We start from the raw sequence: 14,929 nt of genomic DNA, 5'->3' as shown, positions 1-14,929 counted from the left end.
GGAGCTTGAGCACCTCAATGATGTCATGAGCGAAACCGTGAAGGGCCACCCAAGACGGGACGGTCGTGGCAGAGAGGTCAGACCAAGTGTAATCCCTGGGGAAGGCAATGGCAAACCACTCCAGTATCCTTGCCAAGAAAACTAAATGGACCAGTACAACCAGAGATATGTCGGTATGCCATTGGAAGATGGGACTCCCAGGTCAGAAGATGGCCAAACTGTGGTGTTGGAGGAAAGTTCTGAGAGTGCCTTGGACTGCGAGAAGATTGAACCAGTCCATCCTCCAGGAAATAAAGCCCGACTGCTCACTGGAGGGAAGGATACTAGAGACAAAGTTGAAGTACTTTGGCCACATCATGAGGAGACAGCAAAGCCTAGAGAAGACAATTATGCTGGGGAAAGTGGAAGGCAAAAGGAAGAGGGGCCGACCAAGGGCAAGATGGATGGATGGCATCCTTGAAGTGACTGGACTGACCTTGAAGGAGCTGGGGGTGGTGACGGCCGACAGGGAGCTCTGGCGTGCGCTGGTCCATGAGGTCACGAAGAGTCGAAGACGACTGAACGAATGAACAACAACAACAAACACAATAAACTATTATTCCTTCAGAAAAAATGCCATTTGTTTGGGAATTATGGTTGATTGAGTTCTAGTTAATTGAGATTCTGCTGTAGTTTGTATACTGCATTTGCTTCTATTTTGCATTTTACATTTAGAGCTTGAAGGTTGCACCCCAATCTTACAATACTACTGACCATTACAAACAAGCAATGGAAAGCTATGTTTGTTGCTTTTGTTTGGTTTGGTTTTGGAAAGCCCTGAGAGCATGATCATGCCATGCCTTTAGAGCACTATAACAATGCATAAATTCCACGGTATCGTCCCTCTCCAAGCATTGTGGAATCATTACAGATATGATTACTATAAAAATATGTCGTTCCACACTAATCCGCTGATTGCATCCATTTCCTGCAAACACCATCATCATTATAATTATTACTATTTGGGTTTCACTGGCCTCTCCCCAATGGATCGAGGGGCAAAATGGCAACGTATCCAAAAAACATCATGAACCAACACTTAAAAAACACATCAACCTGGTGAAAAGAACCGAGAAGAGCAATGCATTTAAAAACAGTAAACACGCAATTTAAAATTCATGATTTAATTAAAAATCACCTGCACGGGCCTGCCGGAAGGAACAGGTCTTGATTGTTGCGTTGAATTCCGACGAGAGTCACGTCTTTCTTACCCGACAGGCTTTCCTCCTCTTTCCAGAGACTCTGCCCTGTCCTGAAAAACCTCATTTGCCCAGATGTGTGAGAAGACAACGATGAGTGCATCTAACACCAGGTATGGGCCAACTTCAGCCCTCCACCCAGGTGTTTTGGACTTCAACTCCCACAATTGTGGGAGCTGAAGTCCAAAACACCTGGAGGGCCAACATTTTCCCATACCTGGTGCTCAAAGGCTCCCTCTAATGGATGATATAACAATGTGATGTGGCGGCAAAAAAAGCCAATGGGATTTTGGCCTGCATCAATAGGAGCATAGTGTCTAGATCTAAGGAAGAATTGCTACCCCTCTAATCCGCTTTGGTTAGACCACACCTGGAATATTGTGTCCAATTCTGGGCACCACAATTCAAGAGAGATATTGACAAGCTGGAATGTTTCCAGAGGAGGGCGACTAAAATGATCAAGGGTCTGGAGAACAAGCCCTATGAGGAGCGGCTTAAGGAGCTGGGAATGTTTAGCCTGAAGAAGAGAAGGCTGAGAGGAAATATGATAGCCATGTATAAATATGTGAGAGGAAGTCACAGGGAGGAGGGAGCAAGCTTGTTTTCTGCTTCCTTGGAGACTAGGACGCAATGGAACAATGGCTTCAAACTACAAGAGAGGAGATTCCATCTGAACATTAGGAAGAACTTCCTGACTGTGAGAGCCGTTCAGCAGTGGAACTCTCTGCCCCGGAGTGTGGTGAAGGCTCCTTCTTTGGAAGCTTTTAAGCAGAGGCTGGATGGCTATCTGTCAGGGGTGATTTGAATGCAATATTCCTGCTTCTTGGCAGGGGGTTGGACTGGATGGCCCATGAGGTCTCTTCCAACTCTTTGATTCTATGATTCTATGATATCTTTGGTGACATAGAGAACCAAGGCTGATATATTATCAACACAAGGATATTACTATCTAGATACTATCTAGGAGCCCCCGGTGGCACAGTGGGTTAAACCCCTGTGTCAGCAGGACTGAAGACCAACAGGTCACAGGTTCGAATCCGGGGAGAGTGCAGATGAACTCCCTCTGTCAGCTCCAGCTCCCCATCAGGGGCACCTCAACCCATTACGCAAAGTAAGCATTTGCGGTATAGTTGATGTTGCTCAGGGGCGCTCTTCAGGCACTCTTGGGGGAAAATAGACCTTGACATATGCGCGTTGTAGTTACTGGGATGTATAGTTCACCTACAATCAAAGAGCATTCTGAACTCCGCCAATGATGAATTGAACCAAATATGGCACACAGAACTCCCACGACGAACAGAAAATATATATCAGTGATTGGTTGGGGGGGGGGGGCACCAAAATACTGTTTGCTTAATGTTAAAAAATTACCTAGGGCCGCCTCTGTTCCCCATGCAGGGACATGAGAGAAGCCTCCCACAAGGATGTTAAAAACATCAAAACATCTGGGCATCCCCTGGGCAACGTCTTTGCAGACGGCCAATTCTCTCACACCAGAAGCGACTTGCAGTTTCTCAAGTCGCTCTTGACACAACAAAAAACAAACAAACCACAACTATCTGATCTATCTATCTATCTACACATAATAAACGTCAACCCTCCCTCCAGATGTTTTGGACTTCAACTCCCACAATTCCTAACAGCCTACCAGCTGTTAGGAATTGTGGGAGTTGAAGTCCAAAACACCTGGAGGGCCAACATTTTCCCATGCCTGATGCTCAAAGGCTCCCTCTAATGGATGATATCTTTGGTGACATAGAGAACCAAGGCAGATATATTATCAACACAAGCATATTACTACCTATTCTAGATCTATCTATCTATCTATCTATCTATCTATCTATCTATCTATCTATCTATCGTGGGCCATCCAACCCCATCCTTCCAAGAAGCAAGATAACTGCATTCAAAGCACACCCGACAGATGGCCATGCAGCCTCTGTTTCAAAGCCTCCAAAGGAGCCTCCACCACATTCCAGGGCAGAGAGTGGCAGAAATATTAAAAAAAATAACTAGGTATTTTTAATTACAAAAATTTGAGTCAAGCACTGCAAGGGTCAAATGAATGCAATGACTCAGCAAAAGCTGTAGTTCAATATAAGCAGGTATGCCTATAGCTTGGTAGACCTCAGGGTCAGTTCACCTCAGTGTGAGAGCCCTCAGTGTGAGAAAGACCTCAGTGTGAGAAGGCCCCAGTGTGTGAAGGCTGCTGTGTAAAAAGCTACTGCGTGAAACTCCTGTGTAAGTTTGGTGTGAGAAGAGGTCCTGTGAGAGTGAAGCTGTTTATCTGCATGAGGAAGAAGCCCAGCAGTGAAGCAAACAAGGAAGTATAAAGAACTGATTTTGAGTTATGGAAACCTTGTTCTTGTAAATAGTATAACCATATTATTTTACTACAAAGAAATGCCTCCTAAGGAAGAGATAACATTGGTCTGTGTATTTCTATTCTTTTTAATCACTCTTGAGCTACTGGTGCTGGGTCACGCTGCTGCTAACAAGTTACTCCACTGTTTATTTATGAGGAGGGTCTTTGTTAATAAGCCTGCTCGCCTTTCAGAGAGTTCCACTGCTGAACAGCTCTCACAGTCAGGAAATTCTTTCTAATGTTCAGGTGGAATATCCTCTCCTGTAGTTTGAAGCCATTGCTCCATTGCGTCCTAGTCTCCAGGGCAGCAGAAAACAACCTTACTCCCTCCTCCCTATGACTTCCCCTCACAACTTGACCCATGGCCCTCATCATGTCTCCTCTCAGCCTTCTCTTCTGCAAGCCACTCCTCATAGGGCTTGTTCTCCAGACCCTTGATTCTTTGAGTCACCCTACTCTGGACACATCACAGATTGTCGACATCTCTCGATTGCAGTGCCCAGAATTGGACACAGTGTGATTCTGACCAAGGCAGAATAGAATGCACAGCCGATTCATGAAAATATTCCAATTTGAAATTCCACATTGAATAAACCCCAAAATGGACACCTGATTATTCCAGATGTGAACGCAGCCATTCAAATCACAATCAAAGCCACAAAACTTCATTGCCATTTCTTATTCTGACATAAACCATTTTGTTGTTGAAGGCTTTCACTGGGTTAAACCATTTTGCTCTGTTTCTTGCTGGAAACCTAAACATTGTCCTATTATGATGGTGTCTGTCATGAACCATGATCCGCAGTTGATGGTGGTTGCTGGTGGCAGTCTTAGCAGTTGGAAGGGGTTACTGTAAGTCTTAGTTCTACAGGACTGAGCAACCTGTAAGTAAGAGTTTACGGGTAAAAGCAATTGAGTGTCATGTATCATGTTCTGCAGTTGTTGATGGTTGGTGGTGGTAGGCCTAGCAGTTGGTGATGGAAGGGTTAATGTCTTAGTTCTAAAGGGTTGAGTAATCTATAAGTAGGAGTTCATGAGTGAAAGCAATTAAGGGTGGAGGTATGCAAGAGATTTGGATATAAAGAGCTAGCCTTGGGACTGATCTTGGGTAGAAAATTGTTTTATCTTGGTGGTAGATGCTGATGGTTTTCCCCCAGGTTCCTGGATTTTCGGTATCCTGACCTGTCTCGTGGACCTTTGGCATCCTGGGACCTTGAACCTTTGTACTGGCTTTTGACTACAGTGTAGACTCTTGATCCCTGGACTTTGTTTATTGAACTCTCAGCGTTTGACCACTGGACTGGACCTTTTGACTACGGCAGTGGTTCTCAATCTGTGGGTCCCCAGATGTTTTGGCCTTCAACTCCCAGAAATCCTAACAGTTGGTAAACTGGCTGGGATTTCTGGGAGTTGTAGGCCAAAACACCTGGGGACCCACAGATTGAGAACCACTGGACTATGGGGTTATCTTGAACCTGCAACAGTGTTTGCTGTTTTTGTTTTATATTCTGTGGCTGAGTGCAATCTTTATGTTTTATATTTTGAACTATTAAAACGGCCAGAAAGTAAGTGCTGTTTTAATTAAATTGTTTTATACAAACTGGGTATTTGTTTGGTTCATCTCTGCCTCTGTAAAGGCAGAGCCCTGGCATCGTGACATTAAGGGTGGCAGCATGCAAGGGATAGGTTGCAGCTGTGTTTTACTGGTTATAAGGAGCTAGCCCTGAGATTGATCTCGGAAAAAAAGTAGTTGTCCTATTTTGGTGGTAGATGCTTCTGGTTTTCCCCCAGGTTTGTGTATCTTCAGTCTCCTAACTCTTGGAACCCTGGAAACTTGAATCTCTGGACTGGTTATTTACTATGGTATAGACTTTTGATTGAACTCTAAGCATTTGACTACTGGACTGGACCTTTTTGACTACAGTGTTCTCTTAAACCTGCATCAGCATTTGCTGTCAGTCATAGAATCATAGAATCAAAGAGTTGGAAGAGACCTCATGGGCCATCCAGTCCAACCCCCTGCCAGGAAGCAGGAATATTGCATTCAAATCACCCCTGACAGATAGCCATCCAGCCTCTGTTTAAAAGCTTCCAAAGAAGGAGCCTCCACCACACTCCGGGGCAGAGAGTTCCACTGCTGAACAGCTCTCACAGTCAGAAGTTCTTCCTCATGTTCAGATCGAATCTCCTTTCTTGTAGTTTGAAGCCATTGTTCCATTGCGTCCTAATCTCCATGGAAGCAGAAAACAAGCTTTCTCCCTCCTCCCTGTGACTTCCTCTCACATATTTATACATGGCTATCATATTTCCTCTCAGCCTTCTCTTCTTCAGGCTAAACATTCCCAGCTCCTTAAGCCGCTCCTCATAGGGCTTGTTCTCCAGACCCTTGATCATTTTAGTCGCCCTCCTCTGGAAACATTCCAGCTTGTCAATATCTCTCTTGAATTGTGGTGCCCAGAATTGGACACAATATTCCAGGTGTGGTCTAACCAAAGCGGATTAGAGGGGTAGCATGACTTCCCTAGTCTTTGTTTCATATTCTGAGGCTGAGTGTTATCTTTATGTTTTCTATTTTGGACTATGAAAACAGCCAGATCGTAAGTGCTGCTTTAATTAAACAGTTTTACACACGCTGGATGTTTGTTTTGGTTCATCTCTGCCTGCATAATGGCAGAGCCCTGCCAACATGACCCTTCTGCTTCCTTTATAATCAGCCCACCGCCAACACAAAGCGGGTACAATGCTCAGGCAAAACACATGTATTTTAATAATGCACTTTCCATTCAATGTAACAGCAAACAGAAATAAAGAAATACTCAAAAATCTTGAGTTCTTTGAAATCTGAACACTGTCGAAACTTACTTGACGCAGCAGTCAGAAATGTTGAATTTGTTAAAGGATTCCAGATGTGGTTTTGACGCTGAACCAGTGATTTTCACATGACAAGGAAACAAAATAATGTACGTACTCCTTGTAAACACACCATAAATCTGGAAAGCTTCATGGCCAGGATTTGTGTGCATCGTCTACATTATTTCTTCCTGCTCCAAACATAGGTTCCCTTCCCAGCATCCATAACAAAAAAAGACATAAATATTGTCTAAGAAGCCTCAGTGCTTTTTACTCCAGATCTCTGCATAAATAATATTTTACAGTCTTGCTCTCCCTTCACCATCTTTTCCCCAATGAATTTGCTGCATTTCCCTTCCTAAATTGAACCATTGCACATCCAGTGAAGACAGTGCTAGATTCGTACAAACCAAACACTCTTGGACAGATTCAAAAACCAACATGGAATGATATTGTGCAAAATTCCTACTTTGTGTCAGGATTATTGAGGTATGCATGTGTGTTTTTCAATGTGTTTCTATGTAATTCAAGATGGATTAAGATGTATTTCAAGATGGATTCTATTATGTTCGATTGTGTATTAGAAATACTGTGAGAAGCAGAGAAAATGTAACCTTGACAGAAATGAGATAACATGTTCTCTGGCTGTGGGAAGTAGAAGGAGGATCCGGTTACAACCAGAGGACTGATAAGCAGATGTTCAGAAACTGTTTGTGCTGTGCTTCGTAGTCCCTGATTATAGCCCGCTAAGAATGGACGTGTGTAGATGTACTTTGTGTTATTTTGCAACTGTAAGACTGCAGAGTCCTGATTTTTGGAGTCCTGTGTCTGTTGATCTAGGAACCTCTTCCGCTGCACATATACCCCCAAAATTTCTCTGACACTTTGCTCTTAGTGGCTGTGTTTCTTTCTTAACTCTAATAAAACACACTTTCCTATATTCTGCTGCAAGAGGCAGCAAGGTGAGATACTTTCCTCCCAAAGTTAAAAATTATGCTCCAAAAGGCCCACCTCTCTGCTCTTCGTCTCAGCACAACTACTATTAAGTGCAAATTCAATCACTGATCCCATTGCATGCCATGTAAACAGGACCTTGTTGCTATCGACCTCAATTTTCCAAATGTGCAAACTTACAAAAGGATAAACGGAAAGCATCTCTGATGCAGAGAAGGTAAGATTAGGAAAACCATTGGCAAAGTCGGTGCCTTCTTGGACCTCCACCGTTGGAGAGAAGAGGGCCTTGGTATTATGGGAAAGTAACCAGAGTAACTAAAGGTATGTCCAAGCAACCCTTTTGTTGTTATTAGGTAACCCAAAAGGAGAGGTGGCTCATACATTCTGAGGCCAAAGCCCAAAACTGCATTTCTTCTCTTTTGGTACAAAAAGAAGAAGCTAGGAGCACCAGATCTTCCTCTACTAGATGTATTTTAGATTCACCAAAGAGGACATGACAGAAGTCCCAAACAATGCAGGCAAATCGCAATTTGAAAGAATCTGCTAGAATTTGAAATTCTCATCCGTCATGGCGATGGCCCAAGCAAACTTCTCCCTCTGGGTCTTGTTGTAAATCTTCTCGATGGGAACGTCGAACCGTTTACACCTGCAGGGAGGAAAAACAGATGGGAAAAAGGAGCATTTCAGATACAGATTGACCTTTGAGAGATAACTGGATTGTCTTTCATTCATTTTCATGGTTTCCTCCTTTCTGTTGAAATTGTCCACATGCGGATGTGGATTTCAGTGGCTTCTCTGTTCACTAATAGTAAACAAGGAAGAACACAGAGAGGTCACAGGACCCCATGGAAGATCTCCACTCTTCTTCTGAGCCTCCTTACAGGGACGGTTGTGGTTGTGAGAGTAGTCCAGCATTTCTGTGTTCTCAAAGAATATTATGTGTCCAGGTTGGTTCATCAGGTACTCTACTATGGCTGACTTCTCTGGTTGAATCAGCCCTTGCTCCCTCCTCCCTGTGACTTCCTCTCACATATTTATACATGGCTATCACATCTCCTCTCAGCCTTCTCTTCTTCAGGCTAAACATGCCCAGCTCCTTAAGCCGCTCCTCATAGGGCTTGTTCTCCAGACCCTTGATCATTTTAGTCGCCCTCCTCTGGACACATTCCAACTTGTCAATCAATATAAACCCCACTTGCCTAGTTTCCAACAGACCTCCCAACCTCTGAGGATGCCTGCCATAGAAGTGGGCTAAACATCAGGAGATAAAGCTTCTGGAACATGGCCAGACAGCCTGGAAAACTCACAGCAATACATTAACTCTACAATATAGATGTACTCTTATTTGACAACAATAAATTGATCTTTTTTAGGGTCATAGTAGGTCTCTTGGACAGTAATGTGTGGCTGGAACAGAATGAGAAACTCATGGTTTCTTATTTATTTATTTATTTACCTTACTTATATATATTATATATTCTTATTATTATATATTATATATTCTTGCTCTAATCAGACCAGGAATTACACAAAAAAAAATCTCGTGTGCCCTTTACTCACCAGGCCACAGTGATGCGGGGGTCCAAGTAATTCAGCTTGGAGGTGCCCAAAGCAATCTGCTTGTTTTCCTCCTTATCCGTGGCTTGCATGTCCAGCTTTGCCAGCTGCTCTTCAATCGTCTCTATTCGCTTAATTTTCTTCTCCAGAGCGCTGCTTTCAAAGAGAGGCAATGTAGCAGAAAGAGGGATGGACACAAAGACACACCAAGGAGGGAAACACATCCAATGCTAGCTTGACTAAAACAGTGAGCCTAAAACCTTGAAAAAACTTTGCATCACGCCTTTTCGAAACTGGAGACAAGAAGTGAGGTGACATAGAATCATAGAATCAAAGAGTTGGAAGAGACCTCCTGGGCCATCCAGTCCAACCCCATTCTGCCAAGAAGCAGGAATATTGCATTCAAATCACCCCTGACAGATGGCCATCCAGCCTCTGTTTAAAAGCTTCCAAAGAAGGAGCCTCCACCACACTCCGGGGCAGAGAGTTCCACTGCTGAACGGCTCTTCCAGTTGTCATTTTGGGAAGGACAAAAACAAATGTATTTGAAGTGAAAAAATATGTGACATTGGGTCCGGGATGGTTGGTGCACAATTGGGATATTTTTCTACACCATTTGGGAACAAAACCAAACCAAAAAGTACCCCAAAAGTTAAGAATATATTAAAATGGATGGCTTTGGGTAATTTTGTAGGGCTGATACAACAAAATCCCTCATCGCAAAGATAGACACATGAAAAACAACACCAGAACGAAAATGTGAAATAGCCCTTGATGGTGGATTTTTCATGCTATATGGCCATGTTCCAGCAGCATTCCCTCCTGATGTTCCGCCTGCATATGTGGCTAGTGGCTTCTTCAGAGGTTCTTGGCAGTGAAGCAAGTGGAGTGTGTGTGTGTATGCATATATATATATATATACAGGGTTAGTCAAAATGAATAGGCCAACAAGAAAATTAATTTTAGACGAATGTATGTTTATTGTAACCAAACTACAGCTACGTATCGACAGTAAATTATCAAAGTTTTGTCTCACCTTCAGAGATGTTCGATATGGGCGCCCCGTGTGACACGGCAGACGTCCAAGCGATAGTCCAGTTCATTCCACATCCGTTGCAGCACATCCGACGTAATGGCATCGAATGCAGCACATATGCGCTGTTTTAAGTCGTCCAAGGTCAGCGGTAATGGAGGTCGGAACACAGTGTCTTTCACATACCCCCAGAGAGAAAAGTCGCATGGTGTGAGGTCGGGGGACCTGGGGGGCCACAGGAGGAATGGAAGATCAGTCACTCCAGCACGGCCAATCCAACGTCTGGGAAGGTGTTCGTTGAGGTACTCGCGTACACTGTTGTGCCAATGCGGAGGGGCACCGTCCTGTTGGAATACGAAATCGGGCACTTTCTCTTCTAACTGTGGCATCAACCATTCAGACAACATGTCAGCGTACACTATGCCTGTTACGGTTTTCTCCGCGAAAAAGAATGGGCCAAACACGTGACGGTTGGTTATTGCACAGAAAACGTTTACCTTCGGCGAATCCCTTACATGTTCCAATACGGCATGAGGATTTTCAGATCCCCAAAAGCGGAGATTATGCCTATTGACCTTCCCGCACAGGTGAAACGTTGCCTCGTCACTGAAGACCAGTCTGTTGGCAAAGCCTTCCTCCTCTACTCTTCGCTGCATTGATTCGCAAAAATCGTGTCGTTTCGAATAGTCACCTTTTTTCAAAGCCTGCACCATTTGCAATTTATACGGCTTGAACTGCAAACGTTTGCGTAACACGCGCCACACAGTTTTTTGCGGAACGTTCAATTCCGTGGAAACACGATTTGTCGACTTCTGGGGACTTCGTTGAAAGGATGCACGAATGGATTCCACTGTGTCTTCGGAGACACGCGGTCGTCCTGTGGTTTTACCCTTGCATAAGCAGCCCGTCTCCTCAAATTGCTTTACCCACCTCGTAATGGAATGTCGATGAGGTGGTTCCTTGCCATACTTGGCTCGAAATTCTCGCTGGACCGTAATTACTGACATTGTTTTAGCAAATGTCATCACACAAAACGCCTTCTCTTTGCCTGATTCCGCCATTTTGAAAACAGCGACTCCTAGCGACGCCTAGCGGCATTAACGTACATGTGTGTTGCTCAAAAAAAACTTTGATAGTTTATCTGTCGCTACGTAGCTGTGGTTTGGTTACAGTAAACATACATTCGGGTACAATTAATTTTTGGCCTATCTTATTGGCCTATTCATTTTGACTAACCCTGTATATATATATATGTATATATATATATATATACACACACACACACACACTAGCCGTCCCTTGCCACACAGTCTGTATATATGTTCTTTGTGTGTGTGTGTGTGTGTATGTGTTGTGGCTCAGCTTGATTCTGAGCCTGAAACTGAACCCTCTTGTGAGCCTGAAATGTTCCCTGATGAAGAGGATGATGGGATTCAGATTTCTGGGCCTGTTCCTATGCCTTTTTTTCTGTGCCTCTTGCAGACACTGCACCAAAGGAGTCAACAAGTCAGTTCTCATGGGAAAAGAATGCCAGCGAATTAGATAACAACCAGGTGCAGAGGCCTTCACTTTCTCAGTCGTTTCACGCTGATACTGATAGAGAAGAGAGCAGCCTTGATAGTGATTTAATGAGCAGAAAGGAACGTTTAGATTGGCGGGTCAGGAGGAGTTCGCGGCTAGCCAGCAAGAAAGAAGCTATGTCAGTGAAAGGTCACCGCAATGCTTTCACGCTGGCAAGAGCGTAATGTTTTCTTGTTGGCAAAAGGTATTTAGGCTTCTGGTTAACAAGGGGAAGGTGTAAGTTCAACGTGGCTTTTAGCATGAAAGCTTCTATGGAATAACCTTGGCTCTAAAGCAGCTCGCTTTGGGATCCTGAATCATGATTCTTGGGGCTTTTGTTTCACTCTTGTCTGACCAATGCTTAAAGGATTATGTTTTATGCTCTTACCTGAGGATTTTGGAACTGTGTTTTGCATTTAATCTTTGTCTTTGGAACTTTGCACTGCTTACTCTATGTTTTCCTCAATAAACTACAAGATCTACAGCTCTTGTGTGGTGGTATTTGGAGAGCAAGGTGAAGCCTACTCTGAGTTGCAACAATATGTGTGTTTTTGTGCATGTGTGTGTGTGTGTGTGTGTGTGGTTTTGCACATGCATTGTAACGTATTTTAATTTTTGGCTTCTTAAGTCTCTTCTGCCATGTTTTTCAGTGTTTTTATGATGGATGGTCACTCATCGGCCTGATAGGTGTATTGTCTCCAAATTTCATGTCAATTCGTCCAGAGTCATGTTAATCCCACAAAAAACATTACATTTTTATTTATATAGATATATATGCACATATCTGTGGAATAATATCCCGGGTGGGAGAAAGAACCCTTGTCTGTTTGAAGCAAGTGTGGGTGTTGCAATAAGCAAGCTGCTTGTATAGTATTGAGTAGCCCTGAAGCTGCAAAGTCAATCAGTGAGGGTAGAGGTAGCCTGGCCTCTGTTGCCTGGAGGCATCCTCTGTTTGGGAAGTGTTTACTGGCCCCTGATTGTTTGCTTTCTGGAGTTCTCCTGTTTCTGACTGGTGTTTATAATTTACTGTCTTGATTCTGGTGCTTTTTAATTACAGAGGATGCCTCCAGGCAACAAAGCCCAGGCTACCTCAATGCTAAAACCCTCACTGATTGGCTTTGCAGCTTCATGGCTACTCAATAGTTAATTCAAGCTTGCTAACATTCTCACTTGCTTCAAACAGATTGCTTCAAACTTGCTTCAAACAGATTGAAGCAAGTAACATTCTCACTTGCTTCAAACAGATAAGGGTTCTTCCTCCCATTCAGGACATTACTCCACAGGTATATATACACTCCACTTGCTTCACTATCTCTATGAAGGTACCCTCACTGATTGACTTTGCAGCTTCATGGCTACTCAAATGCTAATTCAAGCTAGCTAACTACAACATTCTCACTTGCTTCCAACAGGCAAGGGTTCTTTCTCCCTCCCTGGATATTATTCTACAGATGTATATATAGTAAAACTTAAAGGACTTAATGTCAGGTTTTCCCCTGACATTAAGTCCAGTCGTGTCCAACTCTGGGGGTTGGTGTTCATTGCCATTTCTAAGCCGATGAGCCTGTGTTATCCATAGACACCTCCAAGGTTATGTGGCCAGCATGATTGCATGGAGCGCCATTACCTTCCTGCTGGAGCAATATCTATTGATCTATTCACATTTACATGTTTTTGAACTGCAAGGTTGGCAGAAGCTGAGGCTAACAGCAGGAGCTCACCCCACTCCCTGGATTCGAACCTGCGACCTTTCGATCACCAAGTTCAGCATTTCAGTGCTTTAACCCGCTGTGCCACCGGGGGTTCCTATATATATATGTGTGTGTGTATGTATGTATGTATGTGTGTGTGTACACACACACACACACACACACACACACACACTAGCCGTCCCCTGCCACGCTTTGCTGTGGCCCAGTCTGTGTATATGTTTGTGTGTGTGTGTGTGTGTGTGTATATATATATACACACACACACACACACACACACGTATATGTGTATGTATATATTTGTATATATGTGTGTTTATGTATATATGTGCTTTTGCACATGCATTGTAATGGGTTTTTTTTGGCTTTTAAGTCTCATCCACTGTGGGTTTTTTGTGTTTTTATGGGTGATGGTCACTCGTTCTGAAAGGTGTCTTGTGTCCAATTCGTCCAGTGGTTTTTGAGGTATGTTAATCCCACAAACGAACATTACATTTTTATTTATATAGATACACACACTGCACTTGCTTCACTGTCATCAGAACCTCTGAAGATGCCATTAGCCACAGATGCAGATGAAATTCGTTGGCCTGAGAGGTGTATTGTGTCCAAATTTGGTGCCAATTCGTCCAGTGGTTTTTGAGTTATGTTAATCCCACAAACGAACATTACATTTTTATTTATATACATACACACACACACACACTACACACTACACTTGCTTCTCTGCCAACAGAACCTCTGAAGATGCCATTAGCCACAGATGCAGGTGAAATGTCAGAAGAGCATGCTGCTGGAACATGGCTAAACAGCCCAAAAAACTCACAGCAACCCAATGATTCTGTCCACGAAAGCCTTCAACAAAACATTGAGCCGTTTAAAGCTTTATTCTTGGAAGGGGATGCTTTCCTTCTTGGAAAGGGGATGCTTTTCCTTTCCTCACCATTATACTGCTTGATTTAAGAAAAAGAAGAAGCCAGAAAGGACTTGGTGGAAGTTTATAAAATCATTCATGGTAGGAAAGTAATTCTGAAGCAAGAAAAAGCAACATCCTTCCCCTCCTCAACTGATAGTCAGAACAACCCAATAATGTGACGGCAGAAGATTCGGGACAGAACTAAAAGGGGTGCATTGTATCTGGATAATCTGTCCCCTCAAACTGTGATAACTTTAGCTATTTCTGGTGGGTTGTAAAACAGATAAACAGGGAATTCACAGTGCAAATGTACGAGAAAACAGCGCAGGCTGATGTCCCAGTCCAGAGAGAAACTGCTGGTTGTGAATTAAAATAACTCAGGATCTTAAAATAAGAGCCGGAAGGACTCACGCTTTTGATTTGGCATCCTTTTTGGCTTTGTGTTCTGCCTTCGCTCTCTTCAGCTCCTTTTCTGCATCGCACAACTGGTCCCTTTTGCAATCGATCTGGAAGCCAAAAAATAAATAAAAATAAAGGGAATTCCAAGTAAGTGGGTTGCTGTGAATTTTCCAGGATGTCTCAACATGTTCCAGAAGCATTCTCTTCTGACGTTTCGCCCACATTGATGGCCGGCATCCTCAGAGATTGAGCAAGTGGGGTTTATATCCCTGTGGAATGCTGTCCAGGCTGGGAGAAAGAACTCTTGTCTGTTTGAGGCAAGTGTGAATGTTGTAGTTGGCCAGCTTG

General features: G+C 43.5%; 1 protein-coding gene across 1 annotated transcript in view; it reads right to left on the bottom strand.

Annotated features, from left to right (window-relative positions):
• Positions 1 to 6,339: 6,339 nt before the first annotated feature.
• The window catches only part of TOP1MT (DNA topoisomerase I mitochondrial), a 37,072-nt gene continuing 28,482 nt past the window's right edge, over positions 6,340 to 14,929 (bottom strand). The window contains exons 12-14 of the mRNA XM_067467244.1: positions 14,594 to 14,688; positions 8,968 to 9,117; positions 6,340 to 8,053 (exon numbers count right to left, since the gene is read on the bottom strand). Coding sequence (XP_067323345.1) covers positions 7,951 to 8,053; positions 8,968 to 9,117; positions 14,594 to 14,688 — 348 coding nt within the window. The 3' untranslated portion in view covers positions 6,340 to 7,950. The remainder of the gene's footprint in view (positions 8,054 to 8,967; positions 9,118 to 14,593; positions 14,689 to 14,929) is intronic.

The sequence above is a fragment of the Anolis sagrei genome, chromosome 4 (assembly GCF_037176765.1).
Source record: "Anolis sagrei isolate rAnoSag1 chromosome 4, rAnoSag1.mat, whole genome shotgun sequence".
Taxonomy (NCBI): domain Eukaryota; kingdom Metazoa; phylum Chordata; class Lepidosauria; order Squamata; family Dactyloidae; genus Anolis; species Anolis sagrei.
Note: the sequence above shows the minus strand (reverse complement) of the source record. Positions and strands in the feature narration are given on the sequence as shown.